This window comes from Psammomys obesus, unplaced genomic scaffold (genome assembly GCF_907164565.1).
Source record: "Psammomys obesus unplaced genomic scaffold, mPsaObe1.curated_primary_1811, whole genome shotgun sequence".
Taxonomy (NCBI): Eukaryota; Metazoa; Chordata; class Mammalia; order Rodentia; family Muridae; genus Psammomys; species Psammomys obesus.
The window spans coordinates 3,429,180-3,456,555 of NW_026586463.1; the positions used below are offsets into that span (position 1 = coordinate 3,429,180).

The 27,376-nt window shown below is 36.4% G+C and overlaps 1 protein-coding gene across 1 annotated transcript in view; it reads left to right on the forward strand.

Annotated features, from left to right (window-relative positions):
- The window catches only part of Adamts6 (ADAM metallopeptidase with thrombospondin type 1 motif 6), a 268,080-nt gene that overhangs the window by 63,657 nt on the left and 177,047 nt on the right, over nt 1–27,376 (forward strand). Inside the window, exons 7-8 of the mRNA XM_055601955.1 lie at nt 18,883–18,926; nt 23,053–23,158. Of these exons, the coding sequence (XP_055457930.1) occupies nt 18,883–18,926; nt 23,053–23,158 (150 nt within the window). The remainder of the gene's footprint in view (nt 1–18,882; nt 18,927–23,052; nt 23,159–27,376) is intronic.

Consider the following 27,376-nt stretch of genomic DNA (forward strand, 5'->3'; position numbering starts at 1 on the left):
TGAGATTGGATCCAAATAAATGGACTAACTTATTTGGTGGAGAAACTCTCAAGACAGGGTAACATCTAGGCTGTGGTAGCTATTCCTGGCAGCATTTAGCTGGACTTTTAGCAAGAAGGTAAAGCCACGCAAAGAAGATGTGAATATTTTGTAGTTTGCTAACAAAGGGGACATGAGTGTGTTAAAGGTTAAAGTGTGTATGGCCATCGCACATGCAAAAGCTTTAATTACACTTTTGAAAAGTGATTCTTCTAATAAAAAGGTAGATTAGAACCAAGTAGGTTTGGAAGAAGTGACAGCAGCTGTTAAAGAGATTAATACCATCCATTGTAAAGAACCTTAGGCTTTATACAGGAAGGATAGTAAAGTAAAGGCCTTGCAGTATAGGCCTTTCTGCTTAATGCTCTATGTAGAAATATGCAAGCACATGTGACTGAGTGCACTCTTCAAATAAGATACCTTAAAAACAGAAGAGAAGGATTTCCTTCTTGGAAAATGACCTTCTAGAGGTAATAGTTTCATAGGTTCAACAAAACACTCAGAGGCTGCCATAGTTATGGTCTAAAGCAGAGCTTCTCAACTTTCTTAATGCTGCAACTGGTTAATACAATTCCTCATGTTGTAGTGACCCCAACCATAAAATTATTTTTGTTGGTACTTTCTAACTGTGGTATTGCTACTGCTATGAACTGTAATGTAAATACTTTTGGAGACAGAGGTTTGTCAAAGAGTTTTCAACCCACAGGTTAAGAAACATTGATCTAAAGGATCCCAGATATATCTCAACTAGGCCTCATAATCATGTGTCATCTACATGGTTATGGATTTGCAGTCATTAAGATTCCAGAAGTTGTGGGATTGTGAAACTTGCATAATGTTTCCAAAAAAAGACTATGGATCAGAAAATGCGTAGCAGATTTGAGTTCCATAATGAGAGGCCAGTGTCTGAAGTTGCATATATGAAACCTAAGTTGCTAAGGATAATGGACCCAGTAATCAGGATCACCTGTCAAGTAATACTACACCTACTGATTTACCCCAGAGAGGGCCCGTGTGTGCTGAAGTTGCCAGAACCATAGGGAAGAAATTGCCAAAGCCTCTTGGATTTCTGATGATGCCATCACATACTATCAAGGTTGAACACAGAGAAACAAGGTTAAAGCTTTGCTCTGTTGGCTTTCAGTCTTGTTTTAACTTAACTTCTATTGCTGTTTTCCTATTCCTTTGGAAATGGGAATGTTACTCTCATTGAATTTGTTTTAAATCAATTAATTATTGTTGTTGTTGTTGCTGCTGTTATTTTACTGGAGCTCACAGCTAACCATTTGCTTTGAGTATTAGAAGAATCACTTTTCAAAAGTGTAATTAAAGCTTTTGCATGTGCGATGGCCATACACCTATAGGATTTAGGGGCTGATTACTGTGGTTTGAATCTGAAATGTTTCCTTCCCAGAGGCTTGTGTATTTGAATACTTGATGCCTAGTTGGAGGTGGTGTTTTTGGAGTTTGTAGAGGGAGGAGACAGTAGGGCTTGGCTTGTGAGTTACTGGGGGAAAGGCCTTTGAGGGCATAGCCCAACCCTACTCTGGATCAGTATTCTGTTTCTTTGGTCTGTTAGGTTGTGAGAAGCTTCCATCACATCATTTATTTTGACTGCCATTAACTCTGCATGCTGTTCTTGGTAAGATGACTGAAACTGAGAATTAGTAAGAATCTTTCTTTCCTTAATTTGTTTCTTTCAGGTATTTGGCCACAGTGAAAAGAAAAGTTACTAATACAATAGTTGGACTAAAATATAAGCATCCATTTTTAAATGAGTATATTTAGTTTATATTGTTATCTTACTTGTATTTTAAGATAGTGCTAGGTTCAAGTCAAATATCCCTTACAAACAGTATTGAGACTTTTTTGGGGAGGGGTTTTAGTTTTTTGAATAAGGGTTTCTCTGTGTAGCCTTGGCTGTCCTGGATTCTCTTTGTAGACCAGGCTTGCCTGGAACTTACAGAGATCCCTCGTGCCTCTGCTTCTCGCAGTGCTGGGAATTCAGGTGTGTGCCACCACATGCCCAGTGTATTTAGACTTTTTTTTAAATATCTAAAGCAAGGGATGCTATGCTGGCTGACTTATGTCAACTTGACACACAAATTAGAGTTATCTGAAAGGAGGGAATCTTCTTAGGAAAATACCTGCATTAGATCCAGCTATAATGCATTCTCTTAGTTATTGATGGGGAGGACCCAGCAATGTGCATGTTTCTATCTCTGGGCTGGTGTTCCTGGGTTCTTTAAGAAAACAGACTGAACACAAGCCATGGGAAGCAAGCCAGTAAGCAGTACTTCCTCCATTACCTCTGTAGCAGCTCCTACTTCCAACTTCCTAAGTTCCTGCCCCCTTTCAATTCCTATTTTAATTTTCAAAAAAAACAGTATAAGGATGCTATAAAATGGTTATCCTTAGCTCTTTGTTTAATGTGTAGATGAAGCATAAGTGCATTTTATTTTTAAGTTGATGGCCCATTTGAAGATATTTTATTTGGTATATTAAAATCCTCCAAAATCTAAAAATACTAGAAATTTGAAATGTTCCTGGTTCCAAGCTACTTGGATAGCATGATCTCTAAATGGAGTTTTGAGTGATTGATTATTGTGCTGGCCAGTTTTATGTCAATTTGACACAAACTAAATTCATCTGAAAGGAGGGAACCCCAATTAAAAATAGGCTGCCATAAGATTAAAATGTAGGCAAGTCTGTAGAGTATTTTCTTAATTGAAGAATTCTAATGTAACACATAACTCTCTACCCCCCTGTTCTGTCTTGTAAAGAAAAAAAAAAAAACTGGCCTATATCAAAAAGAATTTCTCTATTCTTTTTCTTGGAATTGGTGGCTAGAAAAGAGAGACTCTGTCTTGGTTGTTACTCATTGCCTTTTTGACTCTTGGATTGAATTTTATAATTTATTTTCTTTTTGGCTTTTCCCTGAAACTCATCCAGGACCAACAGTATTTATGGAGCACAGCAGCAGTTCTGTTGCTGAATGTAGAGGTTGGGAAGTATCTGGAGTTTGCACTGGCCATATAAACAATAGTCAGGGATTGAATCAGACTTCAGTAATCTTCAGCATAATCTGAACTTTACAACTATTACTAGTGAGGAGATGAGGTCAGTAAGATGATAGTGTTAGGAGCATTGATTCTGGTGACCCCTGACACAGACAAGACTTTTGTCCCTTTTGTATGGATTGTATACCCACAGAATTAAACATCCAGTAGTGGTTTGTGTATCCTCTTACTCTGTTTCCAGGAGCACTGGAGCTTGTTTTTTTCTGTTCTTCGCTGGCTTCAGATATTATTAGTATATCTTTTTTCGCATTTCTCTTAACTAAATACTGACCAGGCCCAATCCTGTTAACTCCCAAAATTGGGCACATTGAACTTTATGCCTCATTTTGCCTTTGGTGTTTAAAAAGGGATGTTGTAAAATTTCATTTGATTATGATAGGGTTAAAAGCCAGAGTGAAGAACATCTGTAAGAGTTTGATCGTGTAGGCAAGCTCATTTACTGAAAGTAGATGATCATATCAAACCAAACCTTCGGCAGAGTGAAAGGAATCATATGAAAGAAGGGGGAGTTGGTATGACCTAGAGAGGACAGGAGCTCCACGAGGACCAAATATATCACTTACAGGGGTCTTTTATGAGATTATTTCTCCACCCAAGGACTGTGTATGGATATAACCTAGAATCCCTGCTCGGCTGTAGCCCATGGTAGCTCAGTATCTAAGTGGGTACCCTAGTAAGGGGAACAGGGACTATTTCTGACATGAACTCAATGGCTAGTTCTTCGACCTCCCTCCCACCCCGAGGGAGGAATAGCCTTGCTAGGCCACAGAGGAGGACTCTGCAGCCAGTCCTGATGAGACCTGATAAGCTAGGGTCAGATGGAAGGGGAGGAGGACCTCCCCTATCAGTGGACTTGGAAAGGGGCAGGGAGGAGATGAGGGAGGGAGGGTGGGATTGGGAGGGAGTAAAGGAGGGGGCTACGGCTGGGATACAAAGTAAATGGCCTGTGATTAATATAAAAAAATTAAAATTATAAAAAAATAAATAAAGTTCTGAAAAACTTATGGGCAAGGGAAGCAATTATAGGTAAAGACTGGTATGTTCTCTCATGTAAAAGCCTTCATCTTACCATATAGAAAGGACTTAGTAGGTGCTTCCATAGTTCCAAGTTGAACTAACTGCATAAAATATTACCTTCTGCCAAGTATTCTAAAGAGCACCTTAGAACAGGGCCCTATTAGAGGTTCTTGTAATTGTCCCTAATATTATCTGGGTCACATAATTAATAAATGGTAAATCTCCTGAATCTAGTGTTCTTTCTTCCACATCATACTGCTTTTCATGTTTTCAAGGTATTCATAATTGCCTTAATCAAGTACACCAAAAGGCAGACTATTATGGTAGAGACTCCAAAAGATTTAGGTTTAGTCACTTTGATCTACAGTTATTATATAAAAATAAATCAGTAAGAACTAAATAAAGTACCATTTGTTAATGATAATAGTACCAGTCTGTCGTTTCAGAACCTTAGGGGTAATATTCACACTGTCATCCTCCCTGATGTCCTCTCAATGTTCCATGTTATATCAGTAACTTTAAAAAAAAAATTGCTTAGTGAAGAAGTTTTGGCAAATCCTCTGGTTTTTATTTTGGCTGATAATCAGTAAGTCATTTCCCCACACAGAATCTTTTCATCTTAAAAGGCAGAGATCTACTATCATAGCTAGGTTTTTTCCTGAGAAAAATAGTGCTATATCAGTCAAAAGCCTTTCACATCCCTTTTTGAGAAGGCCCTACCTTGCAGCCATATTGAGAATATTTATATAACTTCCAAACACAGAAACATTGGCTTTCTGGATAGATAAACTATATGTCAAAGGTATCAGGACTGGAGGATACCAGATTTCTTATCTTTCTCATGTGAATTTTGAACTTTAGTTTTCTAATTTAAAATTTAAAACATATTTTGAAGATATCTTTCATTTGGCTCTCAGAATCTTAGAAATATCCTGGATTGGTCTTAAAATAATTCAGAGGTTCAGCTTTCCATGTTGTAACTATTTGTATTGATACAGAATATCTTTTGAAACAGTTGATGAATTATTTTTCTTTGACATTTGAAATCCCAGAGATAGTCTTCTTACCTTGACTATTGTGTTGCTTGACAAGTAGCTTTCCCTGGAGATTATTTTTAATATATAATTAATTAAATATATTCTATAACATGAAAGTCTACTAGCCTCTGGTTCCAAATTTTTTTACATTTAGTCGATTATTCATAAATTCAGTTTAAAGTTGATGAAGAAATCACTAGTAGTAAAATAAACTTAAGTGTTGTCAAGATATTGAAATGTTCATTGACAAACAAAAAAAAATTGGGTTGAAGTCAGTTACCAATAAACTTTGTATCTTATTGAAGAAAACATTATTGGGGGGATGGTATTTTTAAAAACTACCCAGTAATGCTAAATATTTTTTACTTTTCTAACGCTAACTTAAAAATTTTTAAAATGGCATTACCTTCAGCCAGCACATAACTTAGGTGTAACATTTTTAGCTCAAAAGAAGGCACTTATTGTTATATTCTTCATTGTTATGGATTAAACAATTTTAGTATGTTGTATCTTTTTTATTAATTACACTTTATTCATTTTGTATCCCCTCATGAGTCCTTCCCTCCTCCCCTCTCGATTCCACCCTCCCTCCCCTTTCTGCATGCATGCCCCTCCCCAAGTCCACTGATAGGGGAGGTCCCCCTCTCCTTCCTTCTGATCTTAGTCTATCAAATCTCCTCAGGAGTGGCTGCATTGTCATCTTCTGTGGCCTGGTAAGGCTGCTCCCCCCTCAGGGGGAGGTGATCAAAGAGCAGGCCAATCAGATTATGTCAGAGGCAGTCCTTCTTCCCATTACTATGTAACCCACTTAGACACTGAACTGCCATGGGCTACATCTGTGCAGGGGTTCTAGGTTATCTCCATGAATAGTCCTTGGTTGGAGTATGAGTCTCTGGGAAGTTCCCTCTGTTCAAATTTTCTTGTTCTGTTTCTCTCCTTGTGCAGTTCCTGTCCTCTCCAGCTCTTACTATTTCCCACTTCTTACATAAAATTCCATTCACTCTGTCCGTCAGTTGGCCATCAGGCTCAGCATCTGCTTTGATAGTCTGCAGGGCAGAGGCTTTCAGAGGCCCTCTGTGGGAGGTTCCTAGGTTGTTTCCTCTTTTCTTCTTCTTCTGATGTCCATCCTCTTTGCCTTTCAGGATGGGAATTGAGCGTTTTAGTTAGGGTCCTCTCTCTTGCTTAGTTTCTTTAGATGCACAGATTTTAGTGGGTTTGTCCTATGTTGTATGTCTATATGAGTGAGTATATACCGTGTGTGTCTTTTTGCTTCTGGGACAACTCACTCAGGATGATCCTTTCCAGGTCCCACCATTTACCTGCAAATTTCATGATTTCCTTATTTTATATCTTAATATGGTGATTCTAAAGTACAAAAACAGTATTGCCACCATTCAAAGCAATTATTTTGAAACTATATCAGAGATATATTATCACATTTTCTAATAATTTCTCAAAAAACATAGAGGTAGTATTTACAGGAGAATTACATTTTCTTTATGGATTAATATATATTCGCAGAACTATATTCGCAGGTCTAGTTACACCTAAGTTATGTGCTGAATGCAACACCTTTACTGACTGCTCTACTAGATTAGACACTGTAGCCAGTTGTATCAGTCACCCCACTGAAGCAGTGAGCAGTTAGGAAGTGCAAAGAAATGTATGTGATGAAAATTAGCAAGCGATGGGAACTTTTGTCTTGAACACATGGAACAATTTTCTATATCTTCTTTCCAATGTTTAAATAATATAACAAATGTCCAGCTATAGAATATGGCTTTAAGCACTATTTACTTTCCTAACTGTATGTGTGTATATATATATGTATATATATTTTTTCTTTTTTTTTTTTTTGAAAATGGTCTTAGAAAAGTACCCCTGGGTAACTTTTTTAAGATTAATTTTTACTATTTTAATTATGTATAAGTGAGTATGGAAATTTGTTCATATGAATGCAAGTGCCTAGAGAGGTCAGAGATTCTTTTTGGAGCTGGGATCACAGGCAGTTGTAAACCACCTGGATGTGGGTGCTGGGAATTTAATTCAGGGCCTCAGGAAGAACAATGTGTGCTATTAAGCACTGATTCATGTCTCCAGCCCTTGGTAATTTTTTTTTCTTCTTCTTTTTTTTTGTTTTTAAGGAAAAAGTCATTCTCTGAGTTCTCTCTGGTTAGAACAGCAACAATGAAATCACGCTATTTTAAAGTTAACGGCTTTTGTGCTCATTGAGAGTATTCCATCTGGCTTCACAGCAGTGGTGTGACAGAATAATTAAGGCACAATAAGATGATTTGGAAGAGGGCTAATAGTCAGTTATTGTGAGCACCAGAACTAGAACTCATATCTGATAGACTACCATCATGTTCTCAGTCATACAAATTTCATTTGATGACCTGATGATCACTGTGCAATAAAATTAGTAGTTATGTAGATTGCTCTTTCAAAAAAAAATTCAATCACAATGATCCTTCATGTACACTAATCATTCCATCCAAGCAACCTTTCGTTCCTCTTCCCACTCCCTTTCCTCCCCAGTGAATTTTAAAATCAACTGGTAAAAAAAATTTCTACAAAAAGATGGAGAATTGACACAAGTGATGTGCTGGATTAAGCCACTAATTTGTAGTGCAAGCAGTTTAATCTTTATTGTGGCATGAGTTTGGTGGCACCTCCTCTCTCTCTGGACTTTTTTCCCACATCAGACAAAAACCACTGAATGGTTTTGTGGAGTCTGGCAAGATGTTGCTTACAGTGGTGTAGAAACAGAAACAAGTTGGAAGTTCTAGATTGTAACTGAGGTGCCTGTTCTATGCAGTGGCATTGCTGCTGAACTTTGAGAATCAGGTTTATGGAGATATAAAACTTTTTTTTAAAGGTGTATGGTATTGGTGGCTATTGAATGTCTTTAGAATACTAAGACATTTGTCATAGTTGAATATTTACAAAGAGGAATTTTGGAGCAGGATGGATTGTAAATTTACTACAAATTTAGAATCCAAACAAAACTTACTTTATATTTGCATAAAATATTTTAAGCTATTCATTCTGGTCTTTTTTTCTACAGCCTGCAGTTTTTATGCAAAGGGCTGCCCTCCACCTTTTCACTTTAGAATTCTTATTGAAATGCTTTAAAAAATCTCGAGGCTTATTCTACTTCACTATGAAGGGTCCACAAAATTCAGTTAAGTTCTCAGGATAGCTCACATTATAGAAAATAAAAATAATATTTGCCAAAAACTAATAACAAAAGCACATTAGACGAACATAATAAATGATTAAAATATGAAGTATTTTATAAGACAATTACTGTATTATGCCTATATTTTTAGCAGCTTACAAGAAGAAGATAACTGTATAGTTGCTTTGAGTAAGTTTTGAGCAGTTTTATTTCTGATTGCTCATGAAATTGAATACTAAAGAATTATACACATCACAGTATTTGTGGTGGTGAGCTGTCCATGTGTGAGGGAAGAGAGGGTGTGAGCTTGGTACAAATTTGATTGTGCTGTTTGTATTCTTCCATTAATCTGCACAATTATTTTGTCTTTGTGTTTCACAATGATTGTAACAAATAGAATTGTTTTTGCTCTCCTGCCCCTTTAATAAGATGCAATTGGTAAATAAAAATTATATATACGTACTATGTACAATGAAATATAGGTATCTGTATAAACTATGAAATTAACATGTTCATTACCACATATGAACAAACACATTCACACAAAAAATAAATGTAGTTTCCTTTTCAAAATCAAAGAAATGCTTATTGCCACTGATTTTGATATCTTATTTAACATGCTTCTCTCCCTATCCTACTTCATTGTCAGGTTATTATTTTATATTCTTTAAATACTGATGACAGTATTTGAGAGAATGATGAGTTACTGTAACATGGGAAAGCAAATAAGCACGTTTGCTATGTTACTTCTTTCTTTATGAAGGATAAGATATTTGACGTGAACCTAATATGTGTCTAGAATTTCACAGAAGAAATTCTAGAAATTTACAGGAGAAGAGTTTTTCATGAACTGTTTGTGGATAGGGGAAATTCCAAATCTTTTAGATAGTAGTAAATGTATAATGAGCATATTCTGTAGAAGTAGACATAGGTTTGGGGGTAATAACTAACTATAGAGAGGTAAGCTGAAACAAGATTACGTGTTGAATCCCAAAGTACACTGTTTCCACTTTTAGAGAGAATTTGATTTTTCAAGTAGGAGAAAGGCATCTGCAGAGCTATGTCAGTAAGCTGTGAATGGGCGGTGATGGGAAGATGAGGCTCCCGTGTTCATAGTCCATACTACTTTCCCAGGACCAGAGCTTAGTTTCAAGCACACATATTAGGGGGCTTACAACTTTTTGTAACTCTTATTCCAGGAGATCTGATGCCTCTAGTATTCCCAGGCTCCTGAACATAAGTGTATATTTTTCCTTTCCCATACACATAATAACTAAGTCTTTGAAAACAGAAGTTATGCATAAGAGAGACTTAGAGATAAGATGTTCGCTTAATCTCAGCAGGAGGTAACTAATGATGTAAATTAGGGAGTTAATAACTAGTCTTGTAATGAAAATGACAAATATTCCAAGGAATATTAATCCTCCTGTAAAACAAAAGAAACAGAGAAGAGACAAGATACTCCGAAATATTCAAAGCTCAGTCAATAAACTATACTCCAGTGTTGTAACAGGGTGGCAAGTGTTTTTCTGGCTATAATTAAGCCTTTGCTGATTTAATTTCTTCTAGTATCTTAAAATAATTTAAATCAAGTTTGTTCATGTTTTTCCCATGGTAAGCTCTTAGGAAATATTTGTTGAAAAAAATGTTTTACATTTTTTATTTAGAACCATAAAATTTTCTTTTAGTAAATGGCTCCATGAATCAAACTTACCCAATTATGTGCCTATAAAGTGCATTAAATCTACTTAATTCATCATCTCATGTAAGAAACTTAAAAATAATTTTATTTTTATTAATGGCTTTTAGGGAGTGGAAGTTGAGAATTGAAATTTAGAATTGCTATAGAATTATTTGGAATTGAAAACATCAAAAAATGGTTTGTGGAAGTGTGAATGTTGTGATCTTTTTAGAGGTTCTCAGTTTTATTAACTTTAAACTCTGTACTGTAGACATCTTGTTAGATACAGGGCTACAACAGTAGGCAAAACAAACTACTCTCTAATATTAAAGAATTTGTAATAATGGGAAAGATGTGCACATGAAATCACCTGTTTAAATGGAGGCCACAAAGTTAATGAGGAACTAGGTGAATGTTAGGAGAATTCATCTATTTAGGAAAGATAGTTTGGAGAAAGCCTATTGACCAAGATTCTCAATGCTTAGTAGGAATAACACAGTAAAACATGGTTAATCACAGTAGAAAAATGGTCAATAGTTTGGTCAGTGGTGAGAAATGGGTTTTGTTTCTGAAAATCAAAAGAAGGCAAGTATACTTTATGATTAGAAAGGAAGGGCAGATATGGACATTGGCCCTAACAATTGAACAGGGCCAATATGAAAAATTATCCTTGAATATATTTTATTTCTAGGGATTTATTATTTATATAAGATGAAGGAAATATTAACAGACAAATGTACAAATATATAATGCTATTCCTTGTGATTATATTCCTTGTGAAAGATTTTGAAGCCATCTGTGACTTAAATAGTAGTGACATCTTTAAACAAATTTTACTACATCTTCATAGTAGGATATAAAAAACCATTGAAATGTTGACATTGTTAGTGATACATGAAAACACTTAAAAATAAGTTAATACCTAAACTTCTGAGGGCAAATAATGTAACAGCCTGTATTTCTTGATTTACAAAAATATAGTAACAATGTATTAATTTTAAATGACTATTATAATGCCATTCATAAATGAAATAAGGAAAATTATTTAGTAAAAAAGGAAAAGGAAGAATACAATTAGAATAGTAATGAAGAAATAAATGAGAAATGTTATAATTCATTGAGTTAAAGATATTGGTCATTACTAAAACATTTTGAACTTGGCCTTTATAAATCATATAATATCACATTCTTGTCATATCAATATTTTGCAATATGTGGGACAATCATAAGGCAAAAGACATTCTTGGCTAAAGGAAGCACTCTTCTACAATGGCTGAAAAACTTATGTGAATAGATAAGAGTTATTTTGCAGACTAATAGTAATTCTTGAATTCATGCCATAAACTGAACCAAATAGCATCTGAGATATTATAGGAATTAGCAATTGAAAGTATTTAACATATCTCTGAGAAATATTGTATGAAGTGATTGCATTGTTATAATAAATGGCTATATATTAGGTAGTGAATACATAGTTGGTCTTATAACACATGCCTTTGAAAGTATCATTATGTTACAATATTCAGTGAAATGAATATTATTTACATGAAGAGGTCATTATATTGAAAATATAACTTGTAATTTGCATTATATAAACTGAATCAGATTAACTCTTGAAGTCATTACAATCTCATTATTTTGTTATAAAGACTGCTATGTTCAAGAGATGGCAGAAGGAGGATTATGAGCTGCATAGGGAGAGTGTCTCAAAAAAGTGAAAAACAAGCAAGAGAAACCCACATGGGGTCAAAATATTTTCTTTCTTTTTAAGTAAGACCACTTTTCTAATGCTGCTTCCTCTGTACATGTATAGAAAACAGGAAAGAGTTACACCACCAATTGGACTTTCACCATGGCAGAGGACAAATATTTTTTCTTCTAGCCATCTAAAGTTCATGGCTGAAGCTCCTATAACAGATGGCGTTAACAACAGAAAAACACAAATTTCATTAATCTCAATTTTATATAACAGAAAAGCCTATGTTAGAATATGAAGACTTGCAAAACAGTTAAGGGCAGGTGAGATAACTGTTGATAAAACACCTGCTGTGCAAGCATAAGGAACTGAATTTGGATCCTATTCTTCAATAAGCCAGGTCCAGCAGTGTGGCACAGTGAGGAAGTGGAGATAATTATAAGCAGATCCCTGGTCCGTAAGTCAGCCTACCTGAACTGATGAGGTACTGGGTTAGTAAGATACTGTGTTTCAAAAAATTCAGGTGGATTGAGGAAGACAACTGACCTTGATCCTTAGCCTCTACATGTGCACTAGAGAACACACACATACACACACACACACACACACACACACAGAGAGAGAGAGAGAGAGAGAGAGAGAGAGAGAGAGAGAGATAGAGAGTGCTAGAGTTGAACGCATTAGTATAGGTTTGTTAAAAACTAAACAGTTCTGGAGCAAAGTGATGTGGAAAAGGGGGCATTGGCATTTTTATTGAATTTATTTATTTATTCATTTTACATCATGATCATAGCCCCCTCACTCCTCTCCTCCCAGTCCCACCCTCCTGCTGTTTCCCCCTCCCCTTTCCCCCTTCCCTTATCTTCAGAGAAATGGAGGTTCCTCCCCATTATATCAATCGCTTCATGACTAAGCACATCCTCTCCCACTGAGGCCAGACAAGGTAGCCCGTTAGAGGAAAGTGATAGAAAAGCAGGAGTGTACTCCATGGCAGAGACAGCTCTATTCCGCTTGCAAAAGGACCCACATGAAGATCAAGCTACTCAGCTACATATGTGTAAGGGGCCTGGGTCCAGTCCATGCGTGCTTTTGGTTGGTGCTTAAGTCTCTGTAAGCCCCTGTGTGCCTAGGTTAATTGACTTTGTTGGTTTTCTTGAGGAGTTCTTGTCCCCTCCAGGTCCTTTTATCCTTATCCCCACGCTTCGAAAGACTCCTGGGACTCTGCCTAATGAATGGCTCTGGGGCATTGTTTTGTTTTTTGTTTTTTAACTTATTTTTTATTTTTTATTAATTACACTTTATTCATTTTGTATCTCCCCATAAGCCCCTCCCACCTCCCCTCCCGATCCCACCCTCCCTCCCCTTTCTGCATGCATGCCCCTCCCCAAGTCCACTGATAGGGGCATTGTTTTTTTAATGATGAAAAACTGGGAAAACTTACAGAGGTCTGTTCATTTCTTCTATATGGACCTTTGTCTTCAGAAACAAGGATATTCCTTTCTCCTGGAATGCAGGCATGTATCTCATGTATCTCATGAACTGCTTTAGTGTAAGCCCTGAATAGCATCACTAGATTTTACAGCTTGTTGGAGGGGAGCAGGACTGAGGGAAAGAAAGCGATCTTGCTTTTGCTGATTTTGTAGATTTCTTTGGCATTCAAAAATCCTTACGAATGTCAACACCATATTTAAGAGAACCAAAGGACCACGATATATAGGACATGTTGGCTGGAGGTGCATGATTCAGTATAAACGTAAGACGAGAATGCCATTTTGGGCACAGACTTTAAGAATAAAGCAGGTGTTGCCCCCCCTCCCCCGCAGCTGTTTTGTTGTTAGAAATTTTCTTTATTTCTGAGAATTTCATACCTATACAATAAAATATCATCAAATTTATCCTATAGTCCCCCTCCTGATAATACCATATTTTGTTACAAGACCCCTCCTAACTTTATATCTTTTTTTTTCTCTTTGATAACTTATTATGTCAAATAATGCTGCCCTTATGTACATGGATGTGGAACCATCCACTAGGGTATGGGAACCCTATTGATGGTCATGTCCTTAACAAAGAGTGATTCTTCCTCTCCCAGTGGCTCATCAGTATAGGTTGGAGCCTGGAGGTCATATACCCTATCTATGCCAAGATTTTGTCGGACTTGATACTGTGTAAGTCTTGTACAGGTAAATGCAGCTGCTTAGAGTTCATGCTTGCAATAGCACTGTCTTGTCTGGAAAAAAATTTCACAGCACCCTTCCCTCCAGTTCTTATATTCTTTCTGCCTCTTCTTTTGTTGTGTTCTCTGAGCTTTGGTGGCAGTGATGGAGATGTCCCATTTAGGGCTGAACCTCATTCTCTTTTCCTAAGCACTCTGCCCAGGTACAAATCTCTCCATTGACTGCTATGCATTGCAAAAGGCAGCTTCTTTGACTGAGATTGAGAACAACCCAGGCATAGAGGTGTAAACATCAGATTTTTACAATATAGGTGTTTTACCATTGTAAGGCAGTGCTGTATTTCACAAACCTTAAAATGCAACATAGTCAGATGTTTTGGTCATTTTCTTCTGATATTCATGAGCTTACAAAAGTGATTTTGAAAATTGATAGTCAAAAATATTCACAGCCTAAATATACCAATGTAATATTCACAGATATTCAACCATATTTTTATTTTATTTTTAAAATTTTGCTCAGTTGGCCCAACCTCGTTATGTATTAGGGTGAAGATGGCAAAAAATGCATTCCTTACCCAAATGCATTATTTAGCCAAAACTAGAACCTTGATTTCCTATAGACCCTAGGCTTTATAAGGTATCTTAGGGTTTGCATTGCTGTGATGAAACACCATAACCAAAAAGCAAGTTGGGAGGGAAGGGTTTATTTGGATCACTCTTACACATTGTAGTCTATCATTGAAGGAAGCCAGGATAGGAACTCAAGCAGGGCAGGAGCCTGGAAGCAGTAGCTGATGCAGAGGCCATGGAGAGGTGCTGCTTACTGGATTGCTCTTCATGGCTTGTTCAGCCTACATTCTATAGAACCCAGGACTACTGTCCCAGGGATGCACCACCCACAATAGGCTGGCCCCTCACCCATCAATACCAATTAAGAAAATACACTACAGGCTTGCCTACACCTGGATGTTATAGCGACATTTTGTTAACAGAGTTTCCCTCCTCTCCGATGACTTCAGCTTGTGTCAGGTTGACACAAACTATCCAGCACATACTGATTCCCTAACGATCATGTTTATTAATTCTTTGTGTGTTTTCTCATGTGTTTTTGCCTGTGTGCTCATGCATATTTGTGTGCTGATGCTTCCATGTGGAGGCCAGAGAACACCCTCAGGCCCTATCTACCTTATCAGTGAGGCAGGGTCTCTTACTGGCCTGAAGCTCATCAAGTAGACTAGACTGGCTGGCCAGCAAGGCCCAGGAATTTGTTTATTCTCACCTCCCCAGTGCTACTTTGTTATGGGAATCAAATACAGGTCCTTGTGCTTACCAGGCAAGCCCTTTACCAACTGAACCACCTTCCTAGCCTGTTTCTTAATTCTGTATCATCTACCTTATGCTGGTTAGTTTTTGTCCACTTGACACAAGCCCCAGTCACTTGGAAAGAAAAGTCCTCAAGTGAGGACTCCCTCTATCAGCCTGTAGGCATGTCTGTGGGTCATTTTCTTGATCAATAACTGGGAGAGCCCAGTTCAGTGTGGCAGTAACACCTTAGGCAAGTGGTCCTCTCGGTTGTACAAGAGCAAGCCAATAACTGTCTTTCTTCCATGGTCTTTGCTCCAACTCCTGTCTGGCACCCCTCAGTGATGGACCGGGTCAGATAAGTGTTAGCCAGATATACCTTTTATTCCCCAAGTTTCTCTTGGTAAACAAACACGACATGCCCTTAAAACATTGTTATTGTTTTGGAAAAAGAAAACAAAAGAAGTTGCATAGTGATATGGTCTTACTTTCCTATCCAAATTCAGAATTTAGAGCAAAGTTTCTTCTGTGTGTTTGATTAAGTGTTCATGCACTAGCATGTGTGTATGTACAGGTGTACGTACGTACGTACGTGTGTGTTCAAATTGCATTTAAACTATTATACTCCTTTTATTGGATTTCCGTGTACTTTTTGGCTTACTTTGAGACTTTGATTTAAGCCTAAATTTAGGGCTCCTGCTGTGTCATGTTAGTTAGGATTTATATGGATTTGTGTAAGGCATCTTGAGAGTGAAAAGTACACTTGTTTCTTTACTCTGTTATTTTTGCAGGTCCTATTAAAGCAAGATAACTCCCAAATTTTATATATGTGTGCTCATACATATATATCTGAACACATATGGGCATGTACATATGTGTGAGTGTCTTTTGCCCAGTGTCAGAAATTGAATGAGACAAATTTGAACTTGAATATTTTGACAATGTCCATTAAAGTATATAAGCAATCTATAACATTGATAGTGTCTGGTGATTTAAAGTTATAAGTATGTTGTATATGAAATTTAAAATGCACATTTATACATCATTTAAATTTTTGTTAACCGACCTCCTAAATGAATTCAATATAATACATAACTCTGCTCATTTAATTATGAAAAATATTTACTATATAATCTAATTGCATAAGTCAGTTAACATTGCCAACCCTTTTCTTATAGTATAACTTGTTTGTCAGTAACATGTTTTTCATTTTAACATGTTAATATGTTCTATGAACTCTGAACTCCATTTGTGAGATATATAGATTAACTTGTAGCAGGAAGACGTTCATAAAGGTATAGAGCCTTTCCTGGATGAAATAAAGATTTTTTTTTTCCATCTAGTTTTCCTTACTTAGCTCTTTTTGCTTTTCCTAGCATCAATTCTTTCTGGAATTGCCCCTTTGTTTTATCTTCTGGAGACATTTATAGTCATTGTACTATAATGAGATTTGGGATAATTGATAGAATTATGCTTTCTTCTTTTAAAGTAGAAACAGTAATTGTGAAAGAATAAAGACAAAGAAAAGCTGATGGATTGCAGGACAAGTACATTCTTAGGCAGATCAGTTTTAGGAAAGGTGTGAATGAGAATAAATTTCATTTATTTCCAAAATAAATTTCACCCATGAAATGACTTTGTTTAAATTAATTTGAATATTTATAGGATGAATTGTGTCTATGTAAAATAATATATAACATGGTAATGATAAGATAAATTGATCATGATACCTGGAATATACTTTGTGGTATTTTTCCCCGTTTTTCTTGAAAGGGGGAAAGTGGATTTTTTTTTTCATGTAATATATATCCTGATAACTGTTGAAACCTCGCTCAGAATGGCAAACAGGATAAACATCAGAAGTAGGAAAAGATAAGGAACCTCTGAAAGACTCTATCAGGATAGTGAAGGAGATACTGAGACTCATAGCCAAAGTTTGGGCAGAGTGCAGGAAATCTTATGGAAGAAGAGGGAGACAGAAGGATCTGGAGGAGACAGGAACTCCACAAGGAGACCAAAAGAGCCAAAAAACCTGGGTCCAGGGGGGCCTTCAGAGACCTATACTGCAACCAAGCACCATGCATGGAGAGGACATAGACCCCCTGCTCAGAGAAAGTCTATTGGCTGCTCAGTCTCCAAGTGTGGTCCCTAGTAAGGGGAGCATGGGCTGTCTCTGACATGAACTCAGTGTCTGGCTCTTTGATCACATCCCCCTGAGGGGGAAGCAGCCTTACCAGGCCACAAAGGAAGGTGATGCAACCAGCCCTGATGAGACTTGATAGGCTAGGGTCAGATAGGAGGGGAGGAGGACCTCCGCTATTAGTGGGTTAGGGGAGGACATAGGGGGAGAAGAGGGAGGAGACGGAGGGGACTACAGCCATGATACAAAATGAGTAAATTATAATTAATTAATTAATTAATTAATTAATTAATTAATTATTAATTAAAAATGAATACTTGATCACAGAAAGAAATGAGATACCAAAATGTTTGGTTAACATGTTTATGTGATATGATAGTGGAAGCAGGAGGAGGATTTAAGCGATATCAATAAGCTTTCTCATTATACATGATGTCCATTTTCATTATTTTTTATTTATTTTAATTTATACAATATGAACAAGCATGGTATTTCTCTAGAGTTTACGAAAGATCTAAATAGATATTGTGAATCATTCTTCATGTGAAACTTCAACTTCAAAGATACACTTTGACATAATTCCTCATAGGCTTAAAATTACTCTTAATGAAGAATATATACCACTCTTCTATATGGAAAAAAAGATTCTTTTTTTGTGCATGTGATTAGAAATATCCTGTCTATGTAAAGACAAGTGTGATAAAAAAAATTGCCACTCAAAACAAAACAAAAAAACAGTTTTCCCTCCTACTTCTCCTAGTCACTCCTTGCCTCTTCCATCCAGATCCACTGCCTTCCTCTCTCTCAATAGAAAACAGACAGGATTCTAAGGGATGTTAAGGCAGTATTGATATGTTTATTTTATTTTATTATTATCCCTTAGAATAATATAATAATATAAAATATAATTTAAAATATGCAAAGTACTTTAATATTTTTTGTATTGAGTTATGATGCAGTCTAGTAATAAAGTCTAACATTAAAAAAAACTTTCTATCCATCAATTCATTTATCAATTTGTTAAGTCACTTAAAATTTTTGTATTTTCACCATGCTAAATTCTAGTGTACAACTAGAAAAAAATATGTAATATTGATTTAATTCCCATTGATATATTACACTGTCTTTTTGTGTTAAGACAAGTACCTATATTGGAGCTGAAAGGAACATCAGGTAGTACTCAAAGACGTACAGTCTGTGGCTTTAACAAGAAAATACTTCAGCAGGATACAAGAGATAATTAATAATAATAAACCCACTCAGTGAGTAGAAGCAGTAGCAATCTTTTGGAAACAATGTGATAGATGGTTCAATAGAACTTTCTCCTTTCTTTCTTTTTGGAATATGTCCTATTGACTTGCAGGCCGAGCAGAGTGTGTGCAGTCTGCCTTTGCCATATAGTGCTGGCCATGTGACACTCTATCTGGCTGCTCATAATTGTATCAATTTTGATCTCAACAAAGAGTTCCAGAAAAAAAAATTGCAATGAATATACACATGTTCTACAAACTATCTCTTTTTTCTCCTCCACAGATACGATATCTGCACTTATAAAAATAAGCCCTGTGGAACATTGGGTAAGTTTGTCTTTGTTTTTTGATGACAAGATAGTTAGATTGTCTTTTTGAGGCAATGATATTACTCTTGATTATTATTAATTTACTTATTTTTCTTTCTGCTACATGGGTAACTACCCCTAAATTTTTTCAACATGACCTTTCTTGCATTTACTAATTTACTAGAAACAAAATTTTTCCCATCATAATGAATACATTTAATTTTTTAGGAGCTTCACATTCGCTGGCAAATTGCAAGAGTGAAAACAACATAAAATATGATTTAAAAATTAGTACTATTTATAAATCAACATTAACATTCATTTTTGTATTTTCTGTCTAATTTATTTTATAAACAACAACAACAAACCTGGGTGTCTGAGATCAAGTGAAACTTTTCAACATCCAGACAGTGAAGGAACGAAAAGAAAACAAACAAATTGAGATAGTTACAAAGGAAGTATAAAGAATAGTACTTCTTTTGATATGATTGTTTTGGAAAAACTTTATCTCCCATGAATTCAGATATTATTAAAAAATGTGCAGTCTGTTTTTCCCATATAGTGCTGGCCATGCAACACCAAACAATTCCATCAAACAGTATAGCCAAAAATGGAGAGAGGAGATTTGATTTCTTTTTTGTTCTCTAAACATCTTTTGCTTTTTAAAAAACATCTCAGTTAAGTACCTTGGATTTCAAAAAAAGTATATTTTTTATAAAGCATTATTTGATATTGGTTGGAAGTTAAATGCAAATACAAAATGAATTAATATGGCAGCTTTCCATTAGGACAAATAACCGTGAAAATAATGTTATTTTAAGGTACCCTGCATTGTCTTCCTCTGTGGACTGGTAAGGCTGCTCCCCCTCAGGGGGAGGTGATCAAAGAGCAGGCCAGTCAGTTCATGTCAGAGACAGTCCCTGTTCCCAACTGTAATATAACTTTAATAATTCATTTCTACAGTCAATAAAATAATTGCTAAGTACATATGAACACAGAATCAATCAATTTATTACTACTATACAAATTTAATTTTAGTTAGAGTTATTTATTACCTATTTTAGCACTTTTTGTGTTGATGTCTATGATAAGATTTTGTTGTTGTTGTTTTTGTTTTTTGAAGCAGGATTTCTCTGTGTAGTTTTGGCTGTCCTAGACTTGCTTCATAAATCAGGCTGGCCTCAAGCTCACAGAGATCCTCCTGCCTTTGCCTCCCGAGTGCTGGGATCACAGTTGTGTGCTACTGTGTCTGGAGAGATTTCTTTTTTATAATCTCTTGGTTAATAACTCTGATGGCTATTTGGATTATAAGGGTAATTAGGGTTAAGGTTGGAAATTGACCATCAAATTGAGGAACACTAGTACACATAGGAAATTTGAAAGCAGCAGTTGATAGGAAACTAGAAAATGGTGGGAATTAATGAACATATGCTAGAGTTTATTCTTCTATTAATTAAGATTTTTGTTTTATTTTTATTTTTTTGTATTTTATTTTTTTCTTATCAGTTACATTTTATTAACTCTGTATCCCAGCCGTGTCCCGATCCCTCATTCCCTCCCAGTCCCTCCCTCCCTCTCTCCACCGTGCCCCTTGCTGAGTCCACTGATAGGGGGGGACCTCCTCCCCATTCATCTGATCCTGTTTTATCAGGTATCTTCAGGACTGGCTGCAAAGCTCTCCTCTGTGGCCTAACAGGACTGCTCCTCCCTTGTGGGGTGGGGAGGCCAAAGAGCCAGTCATTGAGTTCCTGTTAGAAATAGTCCTTGTTCCCCTCACTATGGGAAACCAATTGGTTACTGAGCTACCACAGGCTACATCTGAGCAGAGGTTCTAGGTTACATTCATACATGGTCCTTGGTTGCATTATTTTTTTAAAATATTTTTTATTTTAATTTTTATTAATTATACTTTATTCACTTTGTAGCCCCTTAGTATTTTTTCAAAAAATCAATACTCTCCAAATCCATTCTTTATAAAGTTGTTCTTTAGCAAGGTTAATATTTTTATTTCAGATATCAAGTAAATATGTACTTATAACTGTAGTGGGGTGTCAGTGACAATCCTTAATTCAAAATAGAGTAATTCAAATTAGAGAATAATTTGTCATAGATCACATACCAAAAGAAAAACCATTCCCATACCCAATAAAAGAAGAAAACAAAACAAACAACAACAGAACAACCCATTGCAGTGCCACTGTTACTAGAAAAACAAAGGGCTAGTCTATGGAAGGGTAAGAATTGTTAGCGTGTCGGCAGTGCTTGGTGATGCACACCTGTGACCCCAACACTCTGGGAGGCAGATACAGGTGAACCTCTGTGAGTTCCAGGCCAGCCTGGCCTACAATGTGAGTCAAGGACAGCCAAGGCTACACAGAGAAACCCCATCTCGATAAAAACAAAAATCAAAACAAACAAAAAAGAAATGTTAACTTGTCAATAATTCTAGTATTAATTCCTTAAAAATGACTCCGAGCCGAAACAGTATTCATTGTTGTTTTGTTCTTCCCATATGATCTCCTGAACACAAAGGCTGAGAACCAAGTAAATACTGTTTGTATTCTGCATAATGAGTGCCTGTGTGCGTGTGCATGTCTATGTGTTCTTTCGTGGAAATTAGAAGTAACAGAACATATTTTTGGTTAGCCAAGGCATGAATTCTTTTTTGCCTTAAGTGGTCCTCTTTTTAATTGTCTTCTTTTTGGTTTTTAATGGCTTTAAGTGAAGTGGAAGGTCAACACAATAGTGTTATGAGTGCTTATAACAACTCTCAGTCAGAAATCAACCCCCCTTCTAACTTCTACCAATCCCTGATAAAACACTACACAAAGCAGTATCAGCACACCCAACAGTCACTCTAACTTTGTTAAAGGGTGGCTGTTATTTTAATATTCATATCAGAAAGAATAGAGAAACACAATGTCCAGCTTGCTTAGAAAATATGGATTGAATAGTGTGGACTGTCCTCAGGTAGTGACACTGGGCAATTGTACCTACCGCAGAACTCTGCTGTTGCCCGCCGTAAACACCCACTGAACTGAACTGCTGTAGGTTTGGTTGGAAAATAGTCCTAGCATTGGAATGACATGATATCAGGATACATAAAATATCCTTATTTTCCCTTCAACTTCTTTAAATGACTGTTTTCTGTATGTATTATTTGGCATCTGCTTCCTTATAATAGGTGGCATTTTTTAATTTCTTACAAAATTTTGTTTTCTAAGTGCTGACTTAAACTTCTATAATAACCCACAGAGCATGGTATTCATTTGGAAGTAAATACTAAAGCTTCCAAAGGGAAATACCTCGAGTAATGTAACATTTCACTAGAAATCAGCGAATTAACACCATGGTATTGCTTTATTAATAAGAACTCTAAAGCAGTGAAGAGGGTTGAGAGAGGGAAAAAAAACATTGAATGTATGAACTTCCTCCATTTATATATGTGTGTGTGTGTGTGTGGTTATATATGTATATGTGTATACATATATACACATATATACACACATACATATATATACATATATACACACATACACACACACACACACATATATATATATATACATATATATATATCTGCTATCAGGACTTATTTCAGAAGATCAAAAAAGTGCAGAAGTCTCACATCTTTCAAAGTTTTTTTTCTTGTTTTGAATCATCCATTTGTTTTTATAAAAATGTCATTTATAAAAACCATTTGGGATTACCTCTTTTTGTTAACTAAAAAGTTGCTTGTATATTTTTATGAACCCACTAAACTTAAACAGATCTCTTTAGAAAAATAATGTGGATATATTTTGCTTTCTACAGTCTGAAGAATATTAAAATAGAAATGCTTTCTTGAATTCCCTTTTCTGGCTCAAGTTACTAGGTGGTCCCAAGTTACCAGAAGTAAAATTTATAAATCTAACCCCTAGTCTAGACATTTTCCAGTACTGACTGCAGTTCAAAAATATTAATGTCTAGCCGGCAAAGTGAAACTCCCCCCAGTGATTTTGCAAACGACTAGAAAGTTAACCGTTTGCCAACTGCTCCTTCTGTGCGTGGAGGTTATAAAAAAGAATCCAGGCATTTAGAAGTATGGACTCTTAAAGGCTGAAACACCTTGGCTTGACCCTTTGTGTCTCTTTCTGTTTATTCAGGCTTAGCCTCTGTGGCTGGAATGTGTGAGCCTGAAAGGAGCTGCAGCATTAATGAAGACATTGGCCTGGGTTCAGCTTTTACCATTGCACATGAGATTGGACACAAGTGAGTGCATTTAAGAAAATCAAAATAAACTGTAGAACTCAACTCTTTGAGCCACTTGTAACTACTGTGTGGAAATTCTGTACTCAATTCCTTTTTACAGCCTTTTTGACAGGTTTCAATAGAGAATGTTATCATTTGGGGTACTGGGATAAATCATAAGAACTGGAGACTTGTTAAATAGGCAAGCATATCACACTTGAATATTGTTACAGGCGTTTAAAACAGTAAGCTTTAGATGTGTTTTCCACACTTAGTTTCTTATAAAATTCAATTGTGTGGGTAACCTCTCCTTTCCTCAAGGGATAATTTATGCATTTGTCTTATGGTTGTTTGTGCAGGGTGGGGGGTGGTTCTTGTTTTGTTTTATATTTGTTACAAAGCCTTGTTCTGTAGCCCAGGCTCACTTTGATCTAGACAGGCTGGCCTGGAACTCACAGTAATTCTCCTGCCTTAGCCTTCTGAGTGTTGGAGTGACAAGAATGAGCCACCATTTCTGGCTACATACATTTGTTTAAATTTGTTGACACTATTTCCTTAAAATGCATGTTTGGTTTCATACTTTATGAAGCTGGTTGCTTTCTCCTCTAGGCATAACATTTATATAGCCATTGCTATGTAACTTGTATTGTCTGGTGTACTCACATCCCATTGAAAAAGATACTGTGTAAGTGTAAGAGCTCATCTTTGTTTTTTTAAGAAGGACCCTAAGTTTTTAATATTTATTTCAAATAAATTAATGCCAATATTTAAAATTATACTTTTCTCCTAACCCCCAAATGAAAATAAACCCATTATTTCAAAAAACAGACAAAAGTAAATGTTAAATAAAGTCCATTGGTGTGAAAACTGAGATTTGACAATATTTTCCTGTTTTTTTTTTTAGACATTTATGTTCTTAAGACTGGAAGATGACTTTACTGTTAATTGTGATTTTAACTAATACTCTCACTAACAAAGGAGCCTCTGTTTCCTGATAGTTGGGTTCTTGAGACAAATCCTACTTTCTTCTAAGACGGAAGTTACTAACACTTAACAAATGGCTGGTTATATCTACTACTTTTAAAATTGAAAGATAAGTAGCTTTAGTTGAGATAACAGTCGGTGGCATCACAATATTTGTATGATTTTAGTTAATGATATGGTGAAGTGAACAAAAAGTAAAAGAACAAATAAAAAAATCAATATTTATCCTTCAGACATAATTCCTGAGGAAAATTCATAGTTCAGTATTTTTCCTTCCTTCCTTCTTTCCTTCCTTCTTTCCTCCCTCCCTTCCTTCTTTCCTTCATTCCTTCCATCTTTTCTTCCTCCTTTCCTCCCTTTCCTCCTCACTTCCTTCCTTTTCCTCTTTTTCTCTTAAAATGAAGCTCTAATTAAATTTGGATCATTTTGTTGTCTTTTTTTTTTTTTAATTGGAGTTCATTTGGGTATGAATGCAAGTTATCAACAAGCTTTAACCCTGACTAGATTCAGACAGAAAAGTCACTGCTGTACTTAAAATGAGGCCTTAAAACATTGGCATTCCAGTTTTTATTGCAACACACAGCAGGGAAAAAAGGTCAAATCTCTTAACCAGTTGGTTCATCTTACTCACTCAAAAATCTGGCTCACTAATGGCTTGTAATCCTATAAAACCATACCAATTTTGTTTGTTTGTTTTGGTTTTGTTGAGACGGGGTCTCACAGTTCAGGCTTGGCTGGCCTGGGACTCACAGAGATCTGCCTGCCTCTGCTTCCCGACTAAAAGTGTATGCAACCATACTTGGTTTCATACCAGATTTAATAGGTTCTGCTAGAGTCAGTTATATTGAAAGACTCAGATAGATACCATATAATGACTATGATGAATAATGTGTTATGAAAACTCTGTTATCTCACGCAGTCACCAGTTAGCCTATGTTAGTACCTACATTTACACTCTTGTTATTTTTTGTATTTATTTTGCTTTTGTTTTTTAGTTTCTTCTCCTCCTCCTTTTTAAATGTATCTTAGTGTTTTGCCTTCATGTATATATGTGCATTAAGTGTGTGTCTGGTGTTCTCAAATGTCAGAAGAAGGCATTGAATCCCCTGGAAGTGTAGTTACATGTATTTATGGACCACAATGTGGGTGCTGGAAACTGAACTCTAGTCCTCTGCAAGAACAAGTGCTCTTTTTATGAACCTTTTTTAAATTAAATAACTTGTAGAAAAAGAAAGTTCTTTCTTTAAACCATTTGTTAGAAAAAAAAAACCCATTTGTTAGCATTTTCATTACCTCTCAAGCCTTCTAGATTTTATTTGTTTGTTTGGCCTGTATATCAGTCCTTTGAAAGAGTTCTCAAATTAAGGGTTTATATTTTACATAGAATAATTGTGAATAGATAGACTATTCATCTCAAGTTCTTACCTTGAAGTAACATTATTTCATAGTTAATTCTTGTTTGAAATTATGCCTAACTGTCTCTGACTCTGTTGCCTGTTTTTGGGACCCTTTTCCTAATTGACTAGCCTCAATAGGACATGTGCCTAGTCCTACTGCAACTTGATATTCCAAGGCAGGTTGATATCCATGGAAGTCCTCCCTTTTTTGAGAAGAAGAGGAGGAAGGGACAAAGGCTTGGGGATGTGAGAGGGAGGGAATGCAGGGAGAGGAGGGAGAGGAAGATGCAATTGGGATGTAAAGTAAATAAATTAATTACTGGAAAAAAAAGGTTTCTGGCTCATGCCAGATCTGCCCCTCCCCCAAATTCAGTTCTCATTCCTAGTTCTTTCTCCTTCATTCCTCACCAAACTTGATCCCTCCTGTTGCCCTACCCACCCCTTCTCCCACTCAGTTTCCTCCCTCCATTCAGCTCTGATCTATTTTATTTTCCTTTCTGAGGGAGAGTCAAGCAACCTCCCTTGGGCCCTCCTTGCTACTTAGCTTCTTTGGGTCTGTGGATTGTAGCATGGTTATTCTGTACTTCATGGCTAATATCATATATCCACTCACTTAGAGTGCATACCATGTTTGTCTTTCTGCATCTGGGTTACCTTTTCTTTTCATCTATTTACCTGCAAATTTCATGATATCCTTGTTTTTAATAGCTAAATAGTATTCCATTTTGTAAATGTACCACATTTCTTCATCCATTCCTCAGTTGAGGACATCCAGGTTGTTTCCAGTTCCTGGCTATTATGAATAAAACTGCTGTGAACATAATTGAGCAGGTATCCTTGTGGAATGGTGGAGCCACTTTTGGGTACACACCCAGGAGTGGTATTAGCTTGGTCTTGAGATAGAACTATTCTCAATTCTCTGAGAAAGTGCCAGATTAATTTCTAATGTGTTGTGCATTCTCACCAGCAATGGAGGAGGATTCCCCTTTCTCCACATCCTTTTCAGCCTGTGTTGTCACTTGAGTTTTTGATCTTAGCCATTCTGATGGGTGTAAAATGGAATCTCTGGAATCTCATAGTCGTTTTGATTTGTATTTCCCTGAAGACTAAGGAAGTTGAGCATTTATTTAAGTGTTTCTCTACATTAGCTATTCCTATGTTGAGAATTCTCTGTTTAGCTCTGTACCCCATTTTTAATTGGGTTATTTGGTTTGTTGGTGTCTAATTTCTGGAGTTTATATGTTTTGGATATTAGCCCTCTGCTGGATGTAGCCCTCTACTAGTCCATTGATAGGGGAAGTCCTCTCCCCTACTGTTTGACCCCTGCCTATCAGGTTCCATCAGGACTATCTGGATCCTCTTCCTCTGTGGGATGGCTAGGTCACCCAACTAGGGAGAAGTGATCAAGGAGCAGGCAACTGAGTTCATGTCAGAGACTGTCTTTTCTCCCCTTACAATCCACTTGGAGACTGAGCTGTCAATAGGCTACATCTAGGCAAGGGATCAATCTCCTCTCTATGCATGGTCTTTGGTTGATACATCAGTCTCTGTAGTAATCCCTGGGCCCAGCTTTTTTTGACTTTGTTGGTGTCCTTGTGGGGCTCCTGTCCCTGTCAGTTCTTTCTATCTCCTTCTTCTTTCATTAGACTTCCTATGCTCTGTCCAAAGTTTGGCTGTGAGTCTCTACATCTGCTTCAATCCTCTGCTACATGAAGTCTTTTAGAGGACATGTGTGGTAGATTCCCATCCTGTTCTTTCTTTTCTACCACTTCCAGTGTCTATCTTATTTTCTTTCTGAATGAGAATTAAGCATCTTCCTTAGGGTCCTCCTTGTTGTTTAGTTTCTTTAGATCTGTAG